This window comes from Eurypyga helias, unplaced genomic scaffold (genome assembly GCF_000690775.1).
Source record: "Eurypyga helias isolate BGI_N326 unplaced genomic scaffold, ASM69077v1 scaffold9217, whole genome shotgun sequence".
Classification (NCBI taxonomy): Eukaryota; Metazoa; Chordata; class Aves; order Eurypygiformes; family Eurypygidae; genus Eurypyga; species Eurypyga helias.
This window is the reverse complement of record NW_010262275.1, coordinates 1-17,312: the sequence shown is the minus strand read 5'-3', so window position 1 is coordinate 17,312 and position 17,312 is coordinate 1. Positions and strand designations below refer to the sequence as shown.

General features: G+C 38.9%; 1 protein-coding gene across 1 annotated transcript in view; it reads right to left on the bottom strand.

Moving 5' to 3' along the window:
* LOC104512601 (UDP-glucose:glycoprotein glucosyltransferase 2-like) overlaps positions 1-15,994 on the bottom strand; it is a gene marked incomplete at its 3' end in the record, with an annotated part of 53,432 nt that extends 37,438 nt beyond the window's left edge. Inside the window, exons 1-6 of the mRNA XM_010155652.1 lie at positions 15,916-15,994; positions 9,090-9,220; positions 7,835-7,947; positions 4,272-4,446; positions 2,207-2,303; positions 1,134-1,209 (exon numbers count right to left, since the gene is read on the bottom strand). Coding sequence (XP_010153954.1) covers positions 1,134-1,209; positions 2,207-2,303; positions 4,272-4,446; positions 7,835-7,947; positions 9,090-9,101 — 473 coding nt within the window. The remainder of the gene's footprint in view (positions 1-1,133; positions 1,210-2,206; positions 2,304-4,271; positions 4,447-7,834; positions 7,948-9,089; positions 9,221-15,915) is intronic.
* Between the last annotated feature and the right edge of the window lie 1,318 nt (positions 15,995-17,312).

Genomic DNA, 17,312 nt, shown 5'->3' with positions numbered 1-17,312 from the left:
GTCAAACAGTGCCAGAAAGTCTGAGTAATTACCTGACAGCTTCACAAATTAGTCAGAGTGCAACACGAAGACCCTAAGTAGAGCTAAACCTAGCACAATCCAAGAAGAAAAAAAGCTCAGAAAAAGGTATCACATAAGCATTTGATATTACCTGCTGTGGAAGGTGTCTAACACACAGGTAAAACAACTGGGAAGTCTGCAGATCTGGGGTCACCTCTACCTCAATGTGTTTTTTTTTTAAAAAAGACAGAAAGGGGATAGGCTCTCAAGAATTCAGGCAGTATTAGCAACTCTGAAAAGACTTACAGCTTGGTGAGAGTATGTACAAACAAGTATATTTTTGCTTTAAGTAAGAAGAGAGAATGACACTAGAGAAGACCCACACTCGAGTTTCTTATTGACTTAAAAAAACCCAGGATTTATGATTCAGTGCATGGATGTTACAGGAAAAGGGAAGCACTTTTTATGACTGCAACCATGAGATGAATCCATTGCTGGAGGCCTGGAAGGAGCTCTTGATAGGGTAGCACCCAATTTCATTTAACAGACTGTAACTTAGAGATGAAAAGAGTTTCTGCTGCAACCAAAGACAAATTGAGGAACTCCAAAATAACAAAACATCTATAATAAACGTATCTTCCACAAAAGATCAGTCCTTAGCTTCAAGAAATGAATGACTATACAACTTAAAAATACCTTATGCAGCCACAACACATGGGCTTGAATTTGTTGTGCTAGTGCTTGCATTTTGAAAAACCAACATTTTGATTCTAATTACCCAAAAACAGAAGTAGCAACAACAATTTGTTGTAGATAGAAACATGAAAACATGATGCTCTAAGTTTTTGTGATTGTTGCCCAGAGGGAATTTTTTTACTATAAAAACAGTTTAGTGTATACATTCTGAGAGAATTAGAAAACTAAAAGCAATAAATTGAAATTAACAGAATAAACAACTGTTATATCTTGATATTCACAAGACATACACAAAAAAATTAATCAGAATTTTCACCAGTGGCAAATTTCCAACATAAATCTCACTCATTCTCTATATGTATATTTTTTTTTTTTAACTTTTGGTTTGGGATCCAGAAACAAATGCAGAATTTTAATTATAACTTATATCCACTCACTTTAATTTGCCAAAGAGAAATCCTTGGACATCACTTTCATCCTCCTCATCTTCCTCCTCCTTTGTATCATTTACTCCTGAACACACAGCACATGTAGACAACATACACCAAGAAAGTTACTGATGTATTATGTTCTTAGGAATTATAAAACAGTTAACAGAAACATACAATCAGAAAGTCATCATTTCCAGATGTAATTTCAATTAGATTTATATTTATGCATTCATATTTTGGCCTCAGAATGAATCACTTTACAGAATTTAGCCACATTCAAAGTAATTTTTACATATAATTTATCCAATGGTTATATTTTTATGTAAATTAAATTGATATGGTTAAATAGTTCATTTTCAAAAATAGCCATTTCTCAGTTTGAATAAGTATTACTCTTAATCAGCCAACTACTACCAAATTTATTCTTGAAAAGCATGATGACTTTAAAGCACTTGAATCTCCAGCTAGCATTTGATGTGAATCAGAGATCAGTTCCTTTCCCTCAAAGAAATTAAACCATTTTTGATGTGACTCAGAAGCTATTCACTAACTTTGTCTCTGTAAATGCCCACACAAAGTAATTTCTCAGTGTCAGAATGCTATAGCTACCACTTTCTGTAGTGTCTCATTTCAACACACAGTAACGTACGCTGGTATTAAATTCCATGATACCGCACATCTTTCCTATGTAAGATTATGAAAATATTTCCACATAAATTAAAAGAAAACCACCCTCACCCCTGGAAAACTAATGTGTAGCTACTATAGTAATTAGCATATTAGAAATGTCAACGAACATCAAGTAAATGAAAAACAAAGATTAAAGGATCTTAACGAATGGGAGAGGAAGGTGTCGCATTTTGAAGAGTCACAGAAAATAATTAGAGGTCAGGTAACGAACTATATCCTACGCACAGCTGCTTAAAAATGCTTTCATGTATTTTTGTATTTTACTTCCTTCTGCAAAAAGAAATTAAGCATAACCTTCAAAACATTACTGACTTTATAACTGAAGATCGTAACGTATTTCAACAGTATCTTCACTAAGATATCATAAATAAATAAAAAACCCCACATACCTTTAACCTGTGTGTCATCTACTGCTTTATATTCTGTGCTCTTTATTGCAAGTTCTACACCATATCCAGATAAATACATTTTTCTGGAACTTGGTTTCTGTTTGATGATATTATTTAACAAAACAAAAATATAACTTAAAAAACTGTATTTATAGGAGATTAACAATAACAGTGTAAAATTTTGATTTTGAGTCATAACTTAAATTCACATTTCAATTTATGATTCAAAGCACAAAACACTACGCCAAACAAATTACAAGAATCACGTAAGGCATATTGACAGTCCTTTGAGAAGGTAACAGAAAGTAAGGACTTCCTTTATCTGCTGCAGACCACAGATAGGCTGGGTCAAAATTGCAGTCCCTTCACATAGCATTACAAGGACTAGAACAGGCAGAGCTGGTAGCACCCTATGCAATGATTGATGCCTTACAATTCAGATTTTAAACTATTACCAATTTCTTTGTCATTTTGCCAGACTATCAGCATATTAGGAGGAAATTCTCTATTTCTGCATCAGACTGATTATTTCTAAAAGTTTTGACGTAAGAGTAAATCACTTCCTGCAAGGAGGATGAAGAAAACGTGTTAAAGCATCACCGCTAAAATACGGTTGCCACCTATTAAAACCAAACAAGTATTTCTAACCTCGGAGTATAAGTTTGACATTCAGTAGTGTAATTACACACAGAGCATCCTTATTTCTGCAAGTGTGCTCTTATGTGCCCAAAAGGTATGAAAATCCCCTTTCCAAAATGCAATTTGCTCATGCACAGCAGTAATTTTTTGAAAGCTTTTCAGCTTTAGCTTGCAATTTCTAAGAATCATTCTGTATTCAGAATCTTCCAGCCCACAGCTGAAAATCCAGCAGGGCTGGGGGTTTTCTCTGTTGGTCCTCTAAGCATATCTCAATGCAAAGAGAGCACGGCACTCTCTAAGCATTCTGGGTGATAACGATAATGGCAAAAATGACAGCAGAAAGACTGTACCTCTTCTGCTCTCAATGCTCCCTCTTCTGGCATTTAATGTAAAAAAGGAAGGAGAATCCATCTCAGCGGAAACCAAAGAATAAAAATGGAGGTTGTGAGGAAGTAAGAAAAGGAAGAGCAGTCTGAAGAGAGAAAAAGTGCAGGAAGGAAGACAACATTTGGGGAACCATGGTGCATAAGCTGGTCAGAGCAAAGAAGCTGCAGGCATTCAATTGAAATAAAAGTGCATGAAAGAACAAAAAGTTCAGTTAAAAACTATGCCCCACACGATTTAGAACTGTAAGACTGGTTTCCTAAAATTCTCTGTTTCATTAGTGTGAGCAAACAGCTCAGTCATCTGCAAACTATGGATCTCATCTCCCTGAAATGCCTCGTCTCACATAAATCACAGCAAAATCACAGCAACCTCTCACTCCATCTGATTATTCTTGGATTAGCCACATTATTTAAGAGCTGTACTTTGAATATAAATTACAAAAACCTTCCAACAACCAACACTGGGGACAACATAGTTCCAGGTAGTGCTCTTTGTCTTGTTTTGTTTCAGGGAGAAAAGTCAGTTAAGAAAAGCATTCAGAAACATTATGTTTAAAATACTGACACCGAGGAACGCGAGTGTCAAAGGATTGCAATAGCCCATGCTGCTGTACTACAATGAACATAGAGATTATGCTGACAATATACAAAAGTATAATAGATTATTTTTCAAATTGATTTTCTGTTCTGCTTCCCATTTTTCTAATTCTTGTTCATAATATGTTCAGTCTGCTGCACCAAGATTGCCCCAAGATGTTTGTACAACATACAAACCCCAGACATATAACCAAAAAAGATATTTCAAGATCAATCAGTGATATAAGCAGTGCTGGCATGCAGGATTAGATAACGTCTCGCTACCCCAGTTTCAAAGTTTTTATTGGGCGAATCATTAGGAAGTTTTAAAATTATAATATATATTGCACATGATTTAGGCAAATGCAAAAAGAAACGTAGAAAGTCTGTTATGCCAAAAAGCAAGCAAAATCAAGACAGAACACTAACAGCTTACTGAATCAGTGTTAATTTGAATTGCATACCTGAACGTAATGCCGGAGAACATAAACAATCTCCTCCTTTTGTGCCTTGTCAGATAAAACCTTGTGGAATTTGACAAAGTCTTTCGTTCCCATTTCTGCATAAAGAACAACCACTGGGACGTCCTCTTTCAGAGTTGGGAATTTATGATCTCCCTTAAAAAGATATGGCCTGGGTCTGGTTTTAAAAACAAATAATTGTGATACTATATATTCAGAAAAGAAATTAAAACAGTGGCAGTTTTTCTACTTCGTAACTGAAAAATCTAGTAAGGGCTTATATGCTAAAAGTATACAAGCCATGTTAAAATCATCACACAATAATCATGATTACTCACAAGTGAACTTAGAACACCAAATTTGCAAATGAAAGTCTAATAAACTGAAAAATCAGCATCAACTATAAGTACTTTTAATATATTTTATCAAATATGTTCTTTAAATATTCTTTGAGGTCCCTTCCAACCTAAACCATTCTATGATAAAATCACAACACAAAGAGCAAACGAAAAGCACAGCACTTTGAGATTTTGTGCAACACTCAAAGTTCGAAGCTTTGAACTTAAATGACGTGTTAAATCTATCAGAAATCTACAGAGCAATCAGTGAGTAACAGAATGGCAGGGTGATATTCAGTGAAATTTGAGAAAGCTGCTAACACACATGGACACTCTCTGGGTTTATACTCCTTTAACACCATCAAGCTCTGTTAACAGAGCTAACTTTGTAAATTTTGACTGCCTACCTACCCTCCTCACTGCAAGCCACGACTAGAATAGTTACGTTTTCTATACCTGCAATGATTTCTTAGAGCACTGCAAACAACTTTTGAACAAAACCTACGACAGCTGGAAAAGTAACAATATGATTGAGTAATATACTCAAGGTGATAATTACTGATGAATACACTTCCCCCCCCCCAAATTTGCCCTTGCATAGTCACACTTGAAAGACCAGTAAACTCCCTCCAAACCTCTCCAAGCCAAGTTCAGGAACCCTGATTCAACACACACTACAGAAATGTGTGTAGTAGATGCTCATTGAAAATTCATGCTGGAAAGGTGTGAGCAGAACTCCACACACTACAGTTTCCATGATGCAAAGCTTAGGAAAATCTTCAGTATGACAGAATAATTTACACGACAAAGAACCTTTGGAAGTCATCTGCTCCAAACCCTTACTCAAAGCAGGGCCAATTTGTATCAGGTTACTCAGGGCCTTAACATCAACACCCTGTGTAAGCTTGGTAGGTATGCAGTCAGAGACCATGTTCGTAAGGCAGAGTCAAAAGGAGGGGGCTGGTGTGAGAATTAACTTGGGTGCAAGCAGCCATGTGTCACAGAAGTATCAGGCAAACTTTCCCACTGTAAGCACAGGACCAGGCAGTCGAAGTAGGTGTCACCCGGGAGTCTGAAACAACTCCCGAATGAGTAAGCTCTGTTCAAGACCAGATCCAGCTTTGCCCCAGTGAAAGCATACATCTGGGGAGTGACTTGTGCAACTTCCTTCTCATATCCAGAGGGACAAGAACTGCCACAGTCATTTACAGGGAGTTGAAAACCTAAATCAAGGCAACTTCTCCTTTCTTAACTAGTCACCTAGGTATAGCAGAGTGACTCTTGTTCTCAAAACGTGGATACCAAGTGATGCCACGACTTTCTTGAACACTGACAGTCTCAAAGGAAACATTTTATACCATAATGAACACACTTCACTAAAAACTAAGTGCTGCAGTGAAATACTGCATAGGGCTACCATAATGACCTTGGATTGGAGAACGAAAGCGTTCAGCCCTTGTAAATCCAAGATAAGCCTCTGTTCGCTGTTTCTCTTCAACACTGAACAGTAGTGAGAGTGAATTTATTCTCTTGCTCTTAGAGCTGAAAGCTAATTAATTCCCTGCCGTAAGAGATTCTCAGAAGGCGGCTGCCTGAAAGGGAAGGAACAGCAGTGTGGCAGACAAAGTAAGATTACAAAATTACAGAGATGTGGAGTTCAGCACCCGCTAACCAGTTATTAGGGTAGTACAGGCAACCATATGCTTGCCTAGATAGCTGCCAAGACAGGGTGCAGAAAGAACATGATGGACAGAATACAGCAGACGTGTACCGAGACACCTTCTGAGGCACCAATTGTTTTAAGCACAAAATGTGGCTCCCGTCAACGCTTCTGCTTTTGGCAGCAACAGCCCCAGAAATCGTAGTGTTGTGTTTTGGATAGTTATCGAGAGAAGCAATCCCAACCATCGAACTGCTGAAGATCTTCCTTTGACACCTCCCGAGCCCTTGAGCAGCCCACTGCACCTCCACACAAAACACGTGCAACTAGAACCATGCAGGCCATTGCAACATGGCTGAAAGTGCAACAGACCAAATCACAGTAGCTGCTGCATATAGGACTGGATGAAGATAAACCTTGACACGAAGATTATTTGGGCTTTCCTGAGTCCAAAGTGCCTTAGACTTCCTGGATCTAAGGTTGAGCTGATGGACCTGTAGAAATAACGCTGCAGCCTCTTCTTTCCCTTCCAGTGAGATTTTAAACTATCATCCCTAAAAATAGAACATTTCTAGTGTTCTCATCCAATATGGGAAACTTTAGGACACAACTGAAAGCCTAGCTTAAGTTGGCCTGGCTTAAGTGGAAGAGTCATGACAGAAGATAGAAAATGAAACACAAAGGAAAACAGTTTGAAATAAAAAAGCAATCAAAAAACCAAAAAGATTGCTTCTCATAAAAGTCAGAGAAGAAGAATGACTTGTTTAGAGGAACCAGCAGTGAGATGGCACACTGTCCCACAGATCATCTGTTCACTGTATAGAGAAGAAAAAACAACAGCACAGCCCTAATTGTATCACCTAGGCTAAACCTCTCCAGCACAAGTGAAAAGCATCTGCTACCCAGAGTACAACTGCAAATAGCAGTGGAAACAATTGCCTGAAGGTGAACATGATCTGCTCAAAATCTAGCTCCAGGAATTCTAAATATTTGAGTGACACAGCTACTTTTTTCTTCCCCCCCCCCCTTTTTTTTTTTTTTGGGGTGTGGGGAAGGAGAGGAAGGTTATCAAGATTTTTGTCCCTGAAGCTCTGAAGATTGTAAAGTGATTGGTGCACACAAAACTATCCAAAACACAAGAACAATCAAGAAAGGTCTGTCAGCAGAAGTATTGTCTCAGATGCATCACATGGTAAGTTTGTATAGAAAATACACTGTAACTTAAACTTCACTATCCCATACCAAAAAAAAAAGAGTGAAGAAATACAAAATTATCCATGTGGTTACAATAGCAAAGCTGTATGACTTTATTTTAAAATCCTACTTTGATTCATAATTGATGAATTCTCATAAGAGTAAGTGTTCAAAATGTTTCAAAACCAAAAATAACTCCTAAAATAACATATACTTGCAATGGGTATATCTGTAAATATCCCATAAACAGAGATTTATAGGCAAGGCATTATCAAGTAAGTAGAACATAAAATTTCAAAATACTGCAAGTATATATAAGTATATAACCTCTTTAGTAATTTATTTTTCCTCTTAAAACAAATCATTTCATTTACCTCTTAGTAGCCTTCTTCAGCAGCTTCTTTATTTCATTAGTCTTACAGGTGTGCTTCCCATGGATAACCACAAACGCACTGCAGCCTTCTGGTGGAGGTTCATCAGCTGCAATCTAATATTTCAACAATTATACTCAACCAGAATGCTTTGATTGCACTTCAACTTAAACTCCCATCCCTTTGATTAAAATAACTCAAAAGCTGCCATTGAGTTGTGTTTCTAATTAAGCCCATTCAGAATTGGGCACACGTGAAAAAAGTAATGGAAAATATTAAAAGATTAAGATGTTACAACCTTTGTGGGATGTTGTCTATCAAATGCAGTTATATGCCAGAAAATGCAAGACACTTATGTTCTGTAAAGACAGGGTTGAGAAATCTCCTCCACAAGCAGCAATCACAGCCTGTACTCTGAGATATCGTTAATTTGAGTCGTTATCAGCAATCATGTTAATGTAGAAAGATTTGACTGCTAACCAATAAATCCCAAACAATTAATGTCAATTTTGGGTTCTCCCTCTTTCCCACCTCCCCACTTGGTTTTGTTTTTTTTTTTTTTTCTTAAAACTTATTCAGCTCTTCCCATGTAAAGTGGGAATCATACAACTGGATGTCAACGACACTGGATTCACCAGCTGAAAGATAAAAATGAAAAGGCCTGAGACGATGATATTCTTCCAGGGAACACTTGAAAGAAAACCTTAAGTTTGTTACAACTTATTACCTTTCAGAAACACAGCTTTCTCTCTTTGTCTTGAAAGTAGCATTGCTAATAGCAGGAGAAGCAGTTTTAGGCTAGAGCCACAGTGAATTTATGACCTCCCACTTATTCATTAACAAAGTAGGTATTTGACTATTCTATCTTTGAACTCTTCAAATACTAAAATAATGAGAGAGATTAGAAGTCCAATAAATAACAAATATAGATTACTTGAAGCTACAGGAAATTTCCTACTTTGGGAATGTCTGAATTCCCACAGGATTATTTAAAACAATGCAAAAAAACCACCCCACACCCTGGGTTTTAAGAACAATTCCAAAAATTCTGTCCTGAAAATAATGCTGTCCATACAATCAAACCTGAATCTGTGTTCCTGTCAATGTAACTGGCTTATAAAGCATCACCTTCATAAAGGGATCACATTTGATTCCAAATACGTTGGCACACATTTTACTGAACTGTAATAACAAACATTCTTTGCAGCCAAAATAACACATAAAATAATGTACCAAATGTATCAGATATTATAGTTACCTGCTGAAACATCTGAACAGTTGGAGAATATGCCCGTATGGAAAGCGCAAACTTCAACAGATTGATTTGCAAATTGGACAAAAATTGTCCTGCTTTCTTCAAGATTAAATTGTAATAGGAATACTCTGAATCTGTTGAAGAATAAGAAAGAAACAAAATTATGAACTTTCAGTATTTATCCATAAATTATGTGATCTACCTGTGCTACATAATAGGCAAATATTACGTCAGCACTGCTTGGCACTTCAAAAGTCCTGGATGTTGTCCAGTGATAATTGTTTCCTTTACCACCAATTCTAAAAGTCTAATGCAACATAGGTACAACAAAAGTGAGTGCAGTAGCACTAGTTTACATCTAAATAATTTCAGCAATAAAAGTCCAGTCAAGACAATGTCTACCTGCAGACCCATACGGAGGACCCTGAATAGAGCTTATTCATTTATTTCTGTTTGACAAGCTTATGCTAGCCTTTTAACACACAGTTTGAAGGTTACTTATTTTCAACCAGCATTATTTTACAAATTATTGAGTCTTGGAACACTCCAACCACGCAACCTACATAAATAAAAAGATCTTCTACAGGTGACAGTCTTTGGGCTATTCTCACATATCCTATTTCTTCCTTAAAGATATGTGATAAACAAGAGAACGGATGCAACATGTGAAGTGGCTTCCACCCTCCCTGCATCTCTTGCTTCGTCAAGGCCAAAAATTAGGACTCGAAGTTAGAAGGAAGTTGGACCGTGTCTGTGAATGACAAAAGTGATAATAAAGAACACTGGTTGGAAATAATTAACCTTCGTTTCTCCTTCTATAAGCATATTGAAGTGAACATTCTTATGCCATCCTTGGACTGTGAGGCAAAGAAGCCTAATTAAAAAGAGATTGTAATATTGTTTTATCAAGTTATGAAAAAGACCTGTATCTGTTTAAAGAATAATCCTCACTGAAGTTTTAAATCGGGCCGTATTCACTGTACTATATGATATTCTGGAACACAAACAAATTAGAGTCAGAGAACCAAAGCTGTGACCATACCAAGCACTGTGCACCATCCCTATTCCAGATGTTGCTCTTCCACAGGAGAAACAGCTGCAACACTTTCAGAATGGCCAATTTATGGCCCCAAAAAAACCCTCTGTGTAGTCAGCATCTATTTTATTTACCTGGAAACAGCAGTGATTCAGGATCTTTTTCACGTCGGATTTGAATATTGTCCTATAAAGGTGAAAAAATTGTAGCAAAGGGAAAGTGAGTTGTGGGGAGGAATCATTCTAATTGTCCAGCTTGGATTTATCCCGTTTTTTAAGTCAACACAGTTTAAAGGTGTTCCTGCTGTGAAAGTGGAAGGATTGTCCCAGTAGGAAACCCCTTTAGGGGTCCAAAGCATCACCAAATTTTTACACAGCGTGAAAATCATCTCATGAAATTTAGCCTGCCAGATTTTACCTGTCTCAGCTGCAGCAGATCGCAGAAGTACTTGTACCAAATGATGAGTGCAGCAATCAAAATGCCATTCCTTCACCACGGCCTAAGTTCCAGCAAAATATTAGACCACATGCAACAGCCCTCCAGGCCATGGCTTTGGAAACATCCATTACAGCAGTTTTGTATAAAATTTTAACCCTCTCACTTTCCTCATTACAACCCCTAACCTTCTTTGGTTCTTAAAGCCTCCAGGATCTCCTTTCTGCCTTTTTCTCCTTCTTAAAACTCATTATTTAGAGAGGCTGAGTATCCTGTAATTTACTGGGGAAGGGGGTGGGTGTGTGTGTGTGTGGGGCAGGAAGTAATCTAGTATTAAAAAGGGTATGATCTGAATGTCCAGGAAGCTGCCATTCCATCAATTGTGTATGGTCATTACTGTCTAACTTTAAATTCAATGGAAGAAAAACCCACCTCTTCTATGTTTTCATGTTTTCAACCCTATGCACAACCGTGGCAGAACTCAAATGAGATGAATTTGACTTCACATGTTCCAAATAGTGAATGTTAAAAATTTGGAGTGGCAAATACTTCCAGATTGAAACATCTTTCCAATAACTTTACTTCCAAATTTCCTGCAATTTGCCTTCACAAAAATAACAAGTTTATCTGAAATTTTTGCCTCTCCACTCAGCCCCAAGTAACATTCTACTGAACATGACGAAGAGTTATTAAACACACAATTCTAAAAGATACCACCTCAGTAAAATATTTTTACAAAGCTTACAAATTCCAGCTGTGCTATCACTGCTGTATATAAAACACTTGATATTTTTGCTCTATAAGATGATTAAGATGATGATTTTAGTAAGTTAAAAAGGATAGTTTGTCACATGCCTTCAAAAATGACTGTATAACATATTGAAAAGGTTACATTTATCAAATCACACATCCACTCCTACTACTTCATCTTATATTAACACTGCTGGCTGCATTCAGACTACAACTGTACTTCAAACTGCAACAAGACAAAATAATCTGCATCAAATGCTACACAATCCACCTAATGCATAACCATTTCTTTTTTTAAAGTTTGCTACAGACAGAACCATGGTTTCAGTTCTACAAATTATTTTCACACAGTATTTGCTCCTTGAAACTTGGTAACTACTTGCCCTCCAGGCATATTTTAACACCGCACTCCATGCCAAAGAGTAGAAGCCGTAATAAATTTCTTAGGATGTTACAGGGAACCACAGAGAAACAGATGTTTCTGGTCATAAAATGCTGCGTGATAGCCTATTATCACTAAATTCATTAACAAAGTTGAACTGAAAATAAATAAATGAGTCAACATTAATAGGATGCAGCTTCAGATTTCAGAATCTGAACGCACATGTATGAGTTACATATCTGTAAAATTCCATTCTAACCAAGAGATATAGCCCAGCAGCCAACAAAACCTGAAAAGCTATTTAGCTCACTGTAAAGATGATGGCTGTCAGCTGAACAGCGCTTTCAACTCCTTTGCCAAATTGATTAGGTTGACTACAAGAGCTGAACAGCTAGCTAAGCAGACTCATATTTAAACATCAACATTTACTATCCATGATCTACACGCAGTATGTCACATCACAGGTGGATTAAAAACAATTAAAGGGAGACAACCAGGACAGTCACAAAAAAAAAGTAAAGGTCTATATCACAGCTCCTCAGATCCCACGCAGACACAGCACAAAATTAATCTCACTATACGCTGGTGCCCCACAAAGGAATTCAAAGTACTGAGGCACAGGAGCCAGGGACAGAAAACCTAAGGGACACAATTAGTCAGAAGAGCACAGGGTGCTGGGACCATTATTTTGAGGGATAGGAGTATGGGTATTGTTCCAACTGCATAGACGCCTGTATCTGTATCTGTGCATGAGCTAGGGAATTAGAGATCCCAGGTAACAGCAGTTCAAGCAATCACTGGCCAGTTAAATCCCTGTGACATTCCAGGAAGAATTTACTTTATTGCATGATTATTATAGAAGTGCCATGCTTGCGAAACTGATTCCTCTTGAATCTTTAAGGTTGGTATATATGTTAAAAATACTAATCTCATTTAGTTATTAATAATGTGTAGTATTCTAGATTGCAACAAAATTTGCATGATCGTGGTTTATATGTAATATATGGGGTTTGGGTTTTTTTTCCGAGAAAATAATTTCCCTATTAATATGTTTGGATGGGAGATTTTTTAATATATATTTAAGAGGCTGCTGAAAATTCAATATATAAACTGAACCACTTGGAAGACAGTAAACACTCAAGTCATAATTACTCAGCAGGGAACTGGCTACTTACCTTCACTCCGTGTTCCTAAATTAACCTTTTGAGATATAAAGCAGCAGCAAGTTTAAAATGCCATCTTCACTGTTTTCCAGCTGTGCTGTTTTTAATAGGAAATTTTTGCAGCTTTCTTTGTAACATACATGCAGCCCAAAATAGCATCATCTGCATTTCCAAATCCTCCACAGGCCTGGCAAAGTATGTTGCATATTAAGTAGGCATACACAATGTTGTCCCTGGTACCTGAAGACCTCACTCTAATGCAACATAGTGTATCCCATCACTAGCTTTTTGATGTTTGATGACCTTCTGGCGGTCACCTCATCCAAACCTTTACTTAGGGATCTAATTTCAATGGTAAATTAGACTGCTCAGGGCCTCGTGCAGCAGTTTTGAGTATCTCCAAGAATAGAGATTACATAGCTTCCTGGGACAGCCTGTCGCAGTGTTTACCCAGCACCATGGCAGAAATGTTTTCCCTAGCATCTAACCAACATTTTCATCTTTCAACTCATGCCCATTGCTTTTTTTCATATTACTGTGTACCTTCAGGAATGGTCTGGTTCCATATTCTCTCTACCCTTCTATTCGGAAACTGAAGATACAAGGTCTGTCCTTATTCCTCTCTTCCTCAGGCTGAATAGAACCCTGTTCTCTCAGCTTTTCCTCAGAAGTCTGCTCCAGTTCCCTAACCATTGTGGTGATCCTCTCCTAGACTTGCCCCAGTGTCTCATCTTTCTTTTAACTGGGAACCTCAACCTGGGCGCAGTTGTAAGACCATCTTACAACTGGTTATGCTCTTGCTGATGCAGCCTAGCACGTAGTTGGCCTCAGGCACAGGAATTTAATGCCACCCAGAGTCAACGAGAATCTCCACATCTGTTTCTCAAGAAACACCTTCTCATCAGTCAGTGCCCAGGCTGCAACGTTGCTGAGACTGTTCCAGCCCACGTGCAAGAATCTGTAAAGCACCTTTGCTGAACTTCCCAGTGTTTCTGTTGGCCTCTCTCCCCAGCGGGCCAAGGCCCCTCTAATGGCAGCCCTACTCTCTAGCTTCCCAACCTCTCCTCCCAGTTGTGTCATTCACAACCTTCTGGAGGGCATAACCCCTGCTACTCTCCTGTGTACTAACAAATCATAGAATCATAGGATGGTTTGGGTTGGAAGGGACCTTAAAGACCATCCAGTTCCAACCCCCCTGCCACGGGCAGGGACACCTTCCACCAGACCAGGTTGCTCAAAGCCTCATCCAGCCTGGCCTTGAACACTTCCAGGGATGGGGCATCCGCAGCTTCTCTGGGCAACCTCTGCCAGTGCTTCACCGCCCTCTCCGGGAAGAACGTCTTCCTCATATCTAATCTAAACCTCCCTGTTTTCAATTTAAACCCATTACCCCTTGTCCTGTCACTACAGACCCATACAAAAAGTCCCCCGTCCAGCTTCCTTGTAGGCCCCTTCAGGTACTGAAAGGCTGCAATAAGGTCTCCCCAGAGCCTCCTCTTCTCCAGGCTGAACAAGCCCAATTCTTGCAGCCTTTCATTATAGGAGAGGTTCTCCACCCCTCTGATCCTCTTCGTGGCCTCCTCTGGACAAAGGACAAACAAAGACCTTAAACAGCCTTAGTCAATGGCACTTCTCTCAACAAATGCTACCTGCAGCTGGCCTCAGGTTAAATTCTGCACCCACTTCCATCTTTCATCTCCTCATGCTCTTACACAACACGGCTCCAAGAAGCATTAACAGCCCAGGCCTCCTGCTCTCCACCATCTCTCTGGTTTTGTTTGTACTCCTGACCTCAGACCATCCCCTGTTTTCATCAGCTCACAGTAATTTTTTTGGGTTGTATTTTTTACCTCTCCAGTTGATATCCCACAATTACAATCATAGCTCTTTGTACATCTTCTACTTCTACTATATCCTTTCTAAAGAAGTGGAGAAGAAAGTACAGGGAGACAGTGAACTCCACACAAAAGCGCATCCCTTAATCGTAAGCAGCAAGATGTTCTTTACCATGTGGGTCCCTGTTCCTTCCCTAGTAATTATTTGTCTAGTGGCTGCTTTGGGCATTGCTGAGCACTCAGATGATATTCCCACTGACCTATCCACGTGGACACCACAATCTCTTTGACTTGTATTCAGTCAGTCACAACTGTTGAAATGTGTTGTTTTTTAAGTTCTCTTTCCCATATACAGCATTTTTCACATAACAAGGACCCTTTTCTGTCCTCTCGCTGCCATTTCCTGCATGATCTCTCTACAATTGCTTAGCTTCTGGCTATTAACGTAGCATTTGACTTACCCCAAGTCTCTTCTAGTGGCAGTGTAAGGCCCTGACACTCCGGTCTGAAGAATGGTTCTATTCTGAACCACGTAGGTCTAATACTGACCAGCCTGGTGTAAAGTTTGGTAGGTTTCCAAATTTTTCATTACCACAATTACTTCTAATAAACTGCTCTCCAAAGTATCCTCCGGCACGGCTCGCTTTTATGCTTCTTTTGCTGCATTTTATGCTTTGTTCTTCTCTCCAAACTTCCAACCACTTAATACTTCCATCTTAATCCTATTCCAATAGTGATAACCACTGATTCTAAACCACCAACATTGCTGCTAGTAAACAGTCTCAATGCCACCTATAGCCTTTTTCAGTCATTCATTTTTTCCTTTAGCTAGCACTCTCAATTGTAGCTATTTGTGAGACTCTCCCCCCTACAAACATCCATCTTATACACAAGATGAAGTCTGACAAGCTACAAGCTCCTGCTGAGTCACTGAAGGTAGGCGTCTTTCATCTTTATGCTTCTGTCTGATGTTGTAACCGCAGGTCTGTTCATCTCACCATCCTTGCTTTCGAACTCCTCTACAGGTAGAGCTCTCAGGGCAAAACACTGTAGTTGGCCTTCACCAAAGTTGACCTGGCTACCACTTCCTGAAAAAAAACTACCTAGTAAGCAATAGCGGAAGAGTTATGCTTTACCTGACTGGGACTAGTTAATGTGTTAGCGTGATGTTTGAAGGTTAAATAGAGTGCAAGGTAATACATTAAAACTAGCATGCTGTTTAACTTACCTCCTTGCTTATAAACTGTTAGCTCTCGTACAGTTTCCAAGAACTGCCAAAACTTCTCATTACCATCTTCTGCAATAAATTCACTGTTTAAAAATAAAAATTAATTGTCCATGGATTGACTTTACCCAAAAATGCACCACAGTAAAAAAAATCTTTAGTTGTTTAAAATAAGATACCCAGCAACAACCAAATGCTAAGTATTCAATGATCATCTAACATCCCTGTAGCATGAAACACTGAACAGCGGTATATTTTGGTTAAAAGAAATTTTGAACCAAGTTATTATCAATCTGAAACCAATAGTCAGAGCTGTAAAGCAAGCAGGCTATTCTCCCACACAGACAAATTTTCACTTTATTTTTTCAAAGGTACTCCAATATACAGTTAGAAATTAAATCAATTCAGCATACAAACTTTATTTAATCGTGGCTAAATATACAAATAAGAACAAGTGCTCTGCAAGGTTGTATTTTTGAATTAAATTACAGGCTTTTATCAATGACAATGCCTACTGTACTATGCAGGGGAGGTCCCCAATCTCTGGAACACTTTCAAAGTTGTGTTAACCCTTACAAGGCATAAAAGGCAAGCTTTGCTTTATTCCAAATACCATCCTTCCATTTACTAGTAATGCTTTTTAGTCTTGTACTTTTTCTTAAGGGAACATCAGTTGCTTCCGCCTCTCCCACCCCCCCACAGCTTATGTCGGCCAAAACCATCTATTTGCTAGCACCAGTGTCCTGTTTCCTAATCTTTACTTTGGAAGTTTGCCACGCCTTTGATTACAGAAGCTTGCAATTCTCCCTTTCAGAGGAGTTCTCCAAACGGGTGCAAGTAAGGTTAAAAACAAACCCAAGATTTTAAACCAAACTGGCAAGGGGGCCACCAACATGTAATTTCAAAATAAGAACTGGAAGTGTTTTCCAGGACTACAAGTTAACACCACCTTCTTAAAAAAGGCACGTTTTACTATTACAGCTTCACACCTTCACTAATAGCTTTATATATAATTATTTAATGAGTTAAAGTAAACTAATAGGGGTGAGATTAAGCGATACTGAAGGCAGGGATTGTGTAGGTTGCCCCACTGCATCTCCTCAAGCCAACCTGCCAAACAGCTGAGTCAGTTAAACACAGGGCAGTTTAACTAACACACTTGAGCGCGGGAAGCCCGTCAGCACTACCCATAGCGCTTTACAGGTGGAGAAAACCGTTAAGCCGCGTACCGAGGGAGTACTTTTAACACACCCCTGACAGACCCGGAGGAGAGACGCAGCCATCCCTTCCTGACAGCCCGCCTCCCCTCGCAGCGGAGAGAGAGAAGGAGCCCCTCCCTCCTCCTGCCCCTCAGCGCAGCGCCCCAGCACACGGCCGGGGCAGGCCTCACCGCTGCTTCC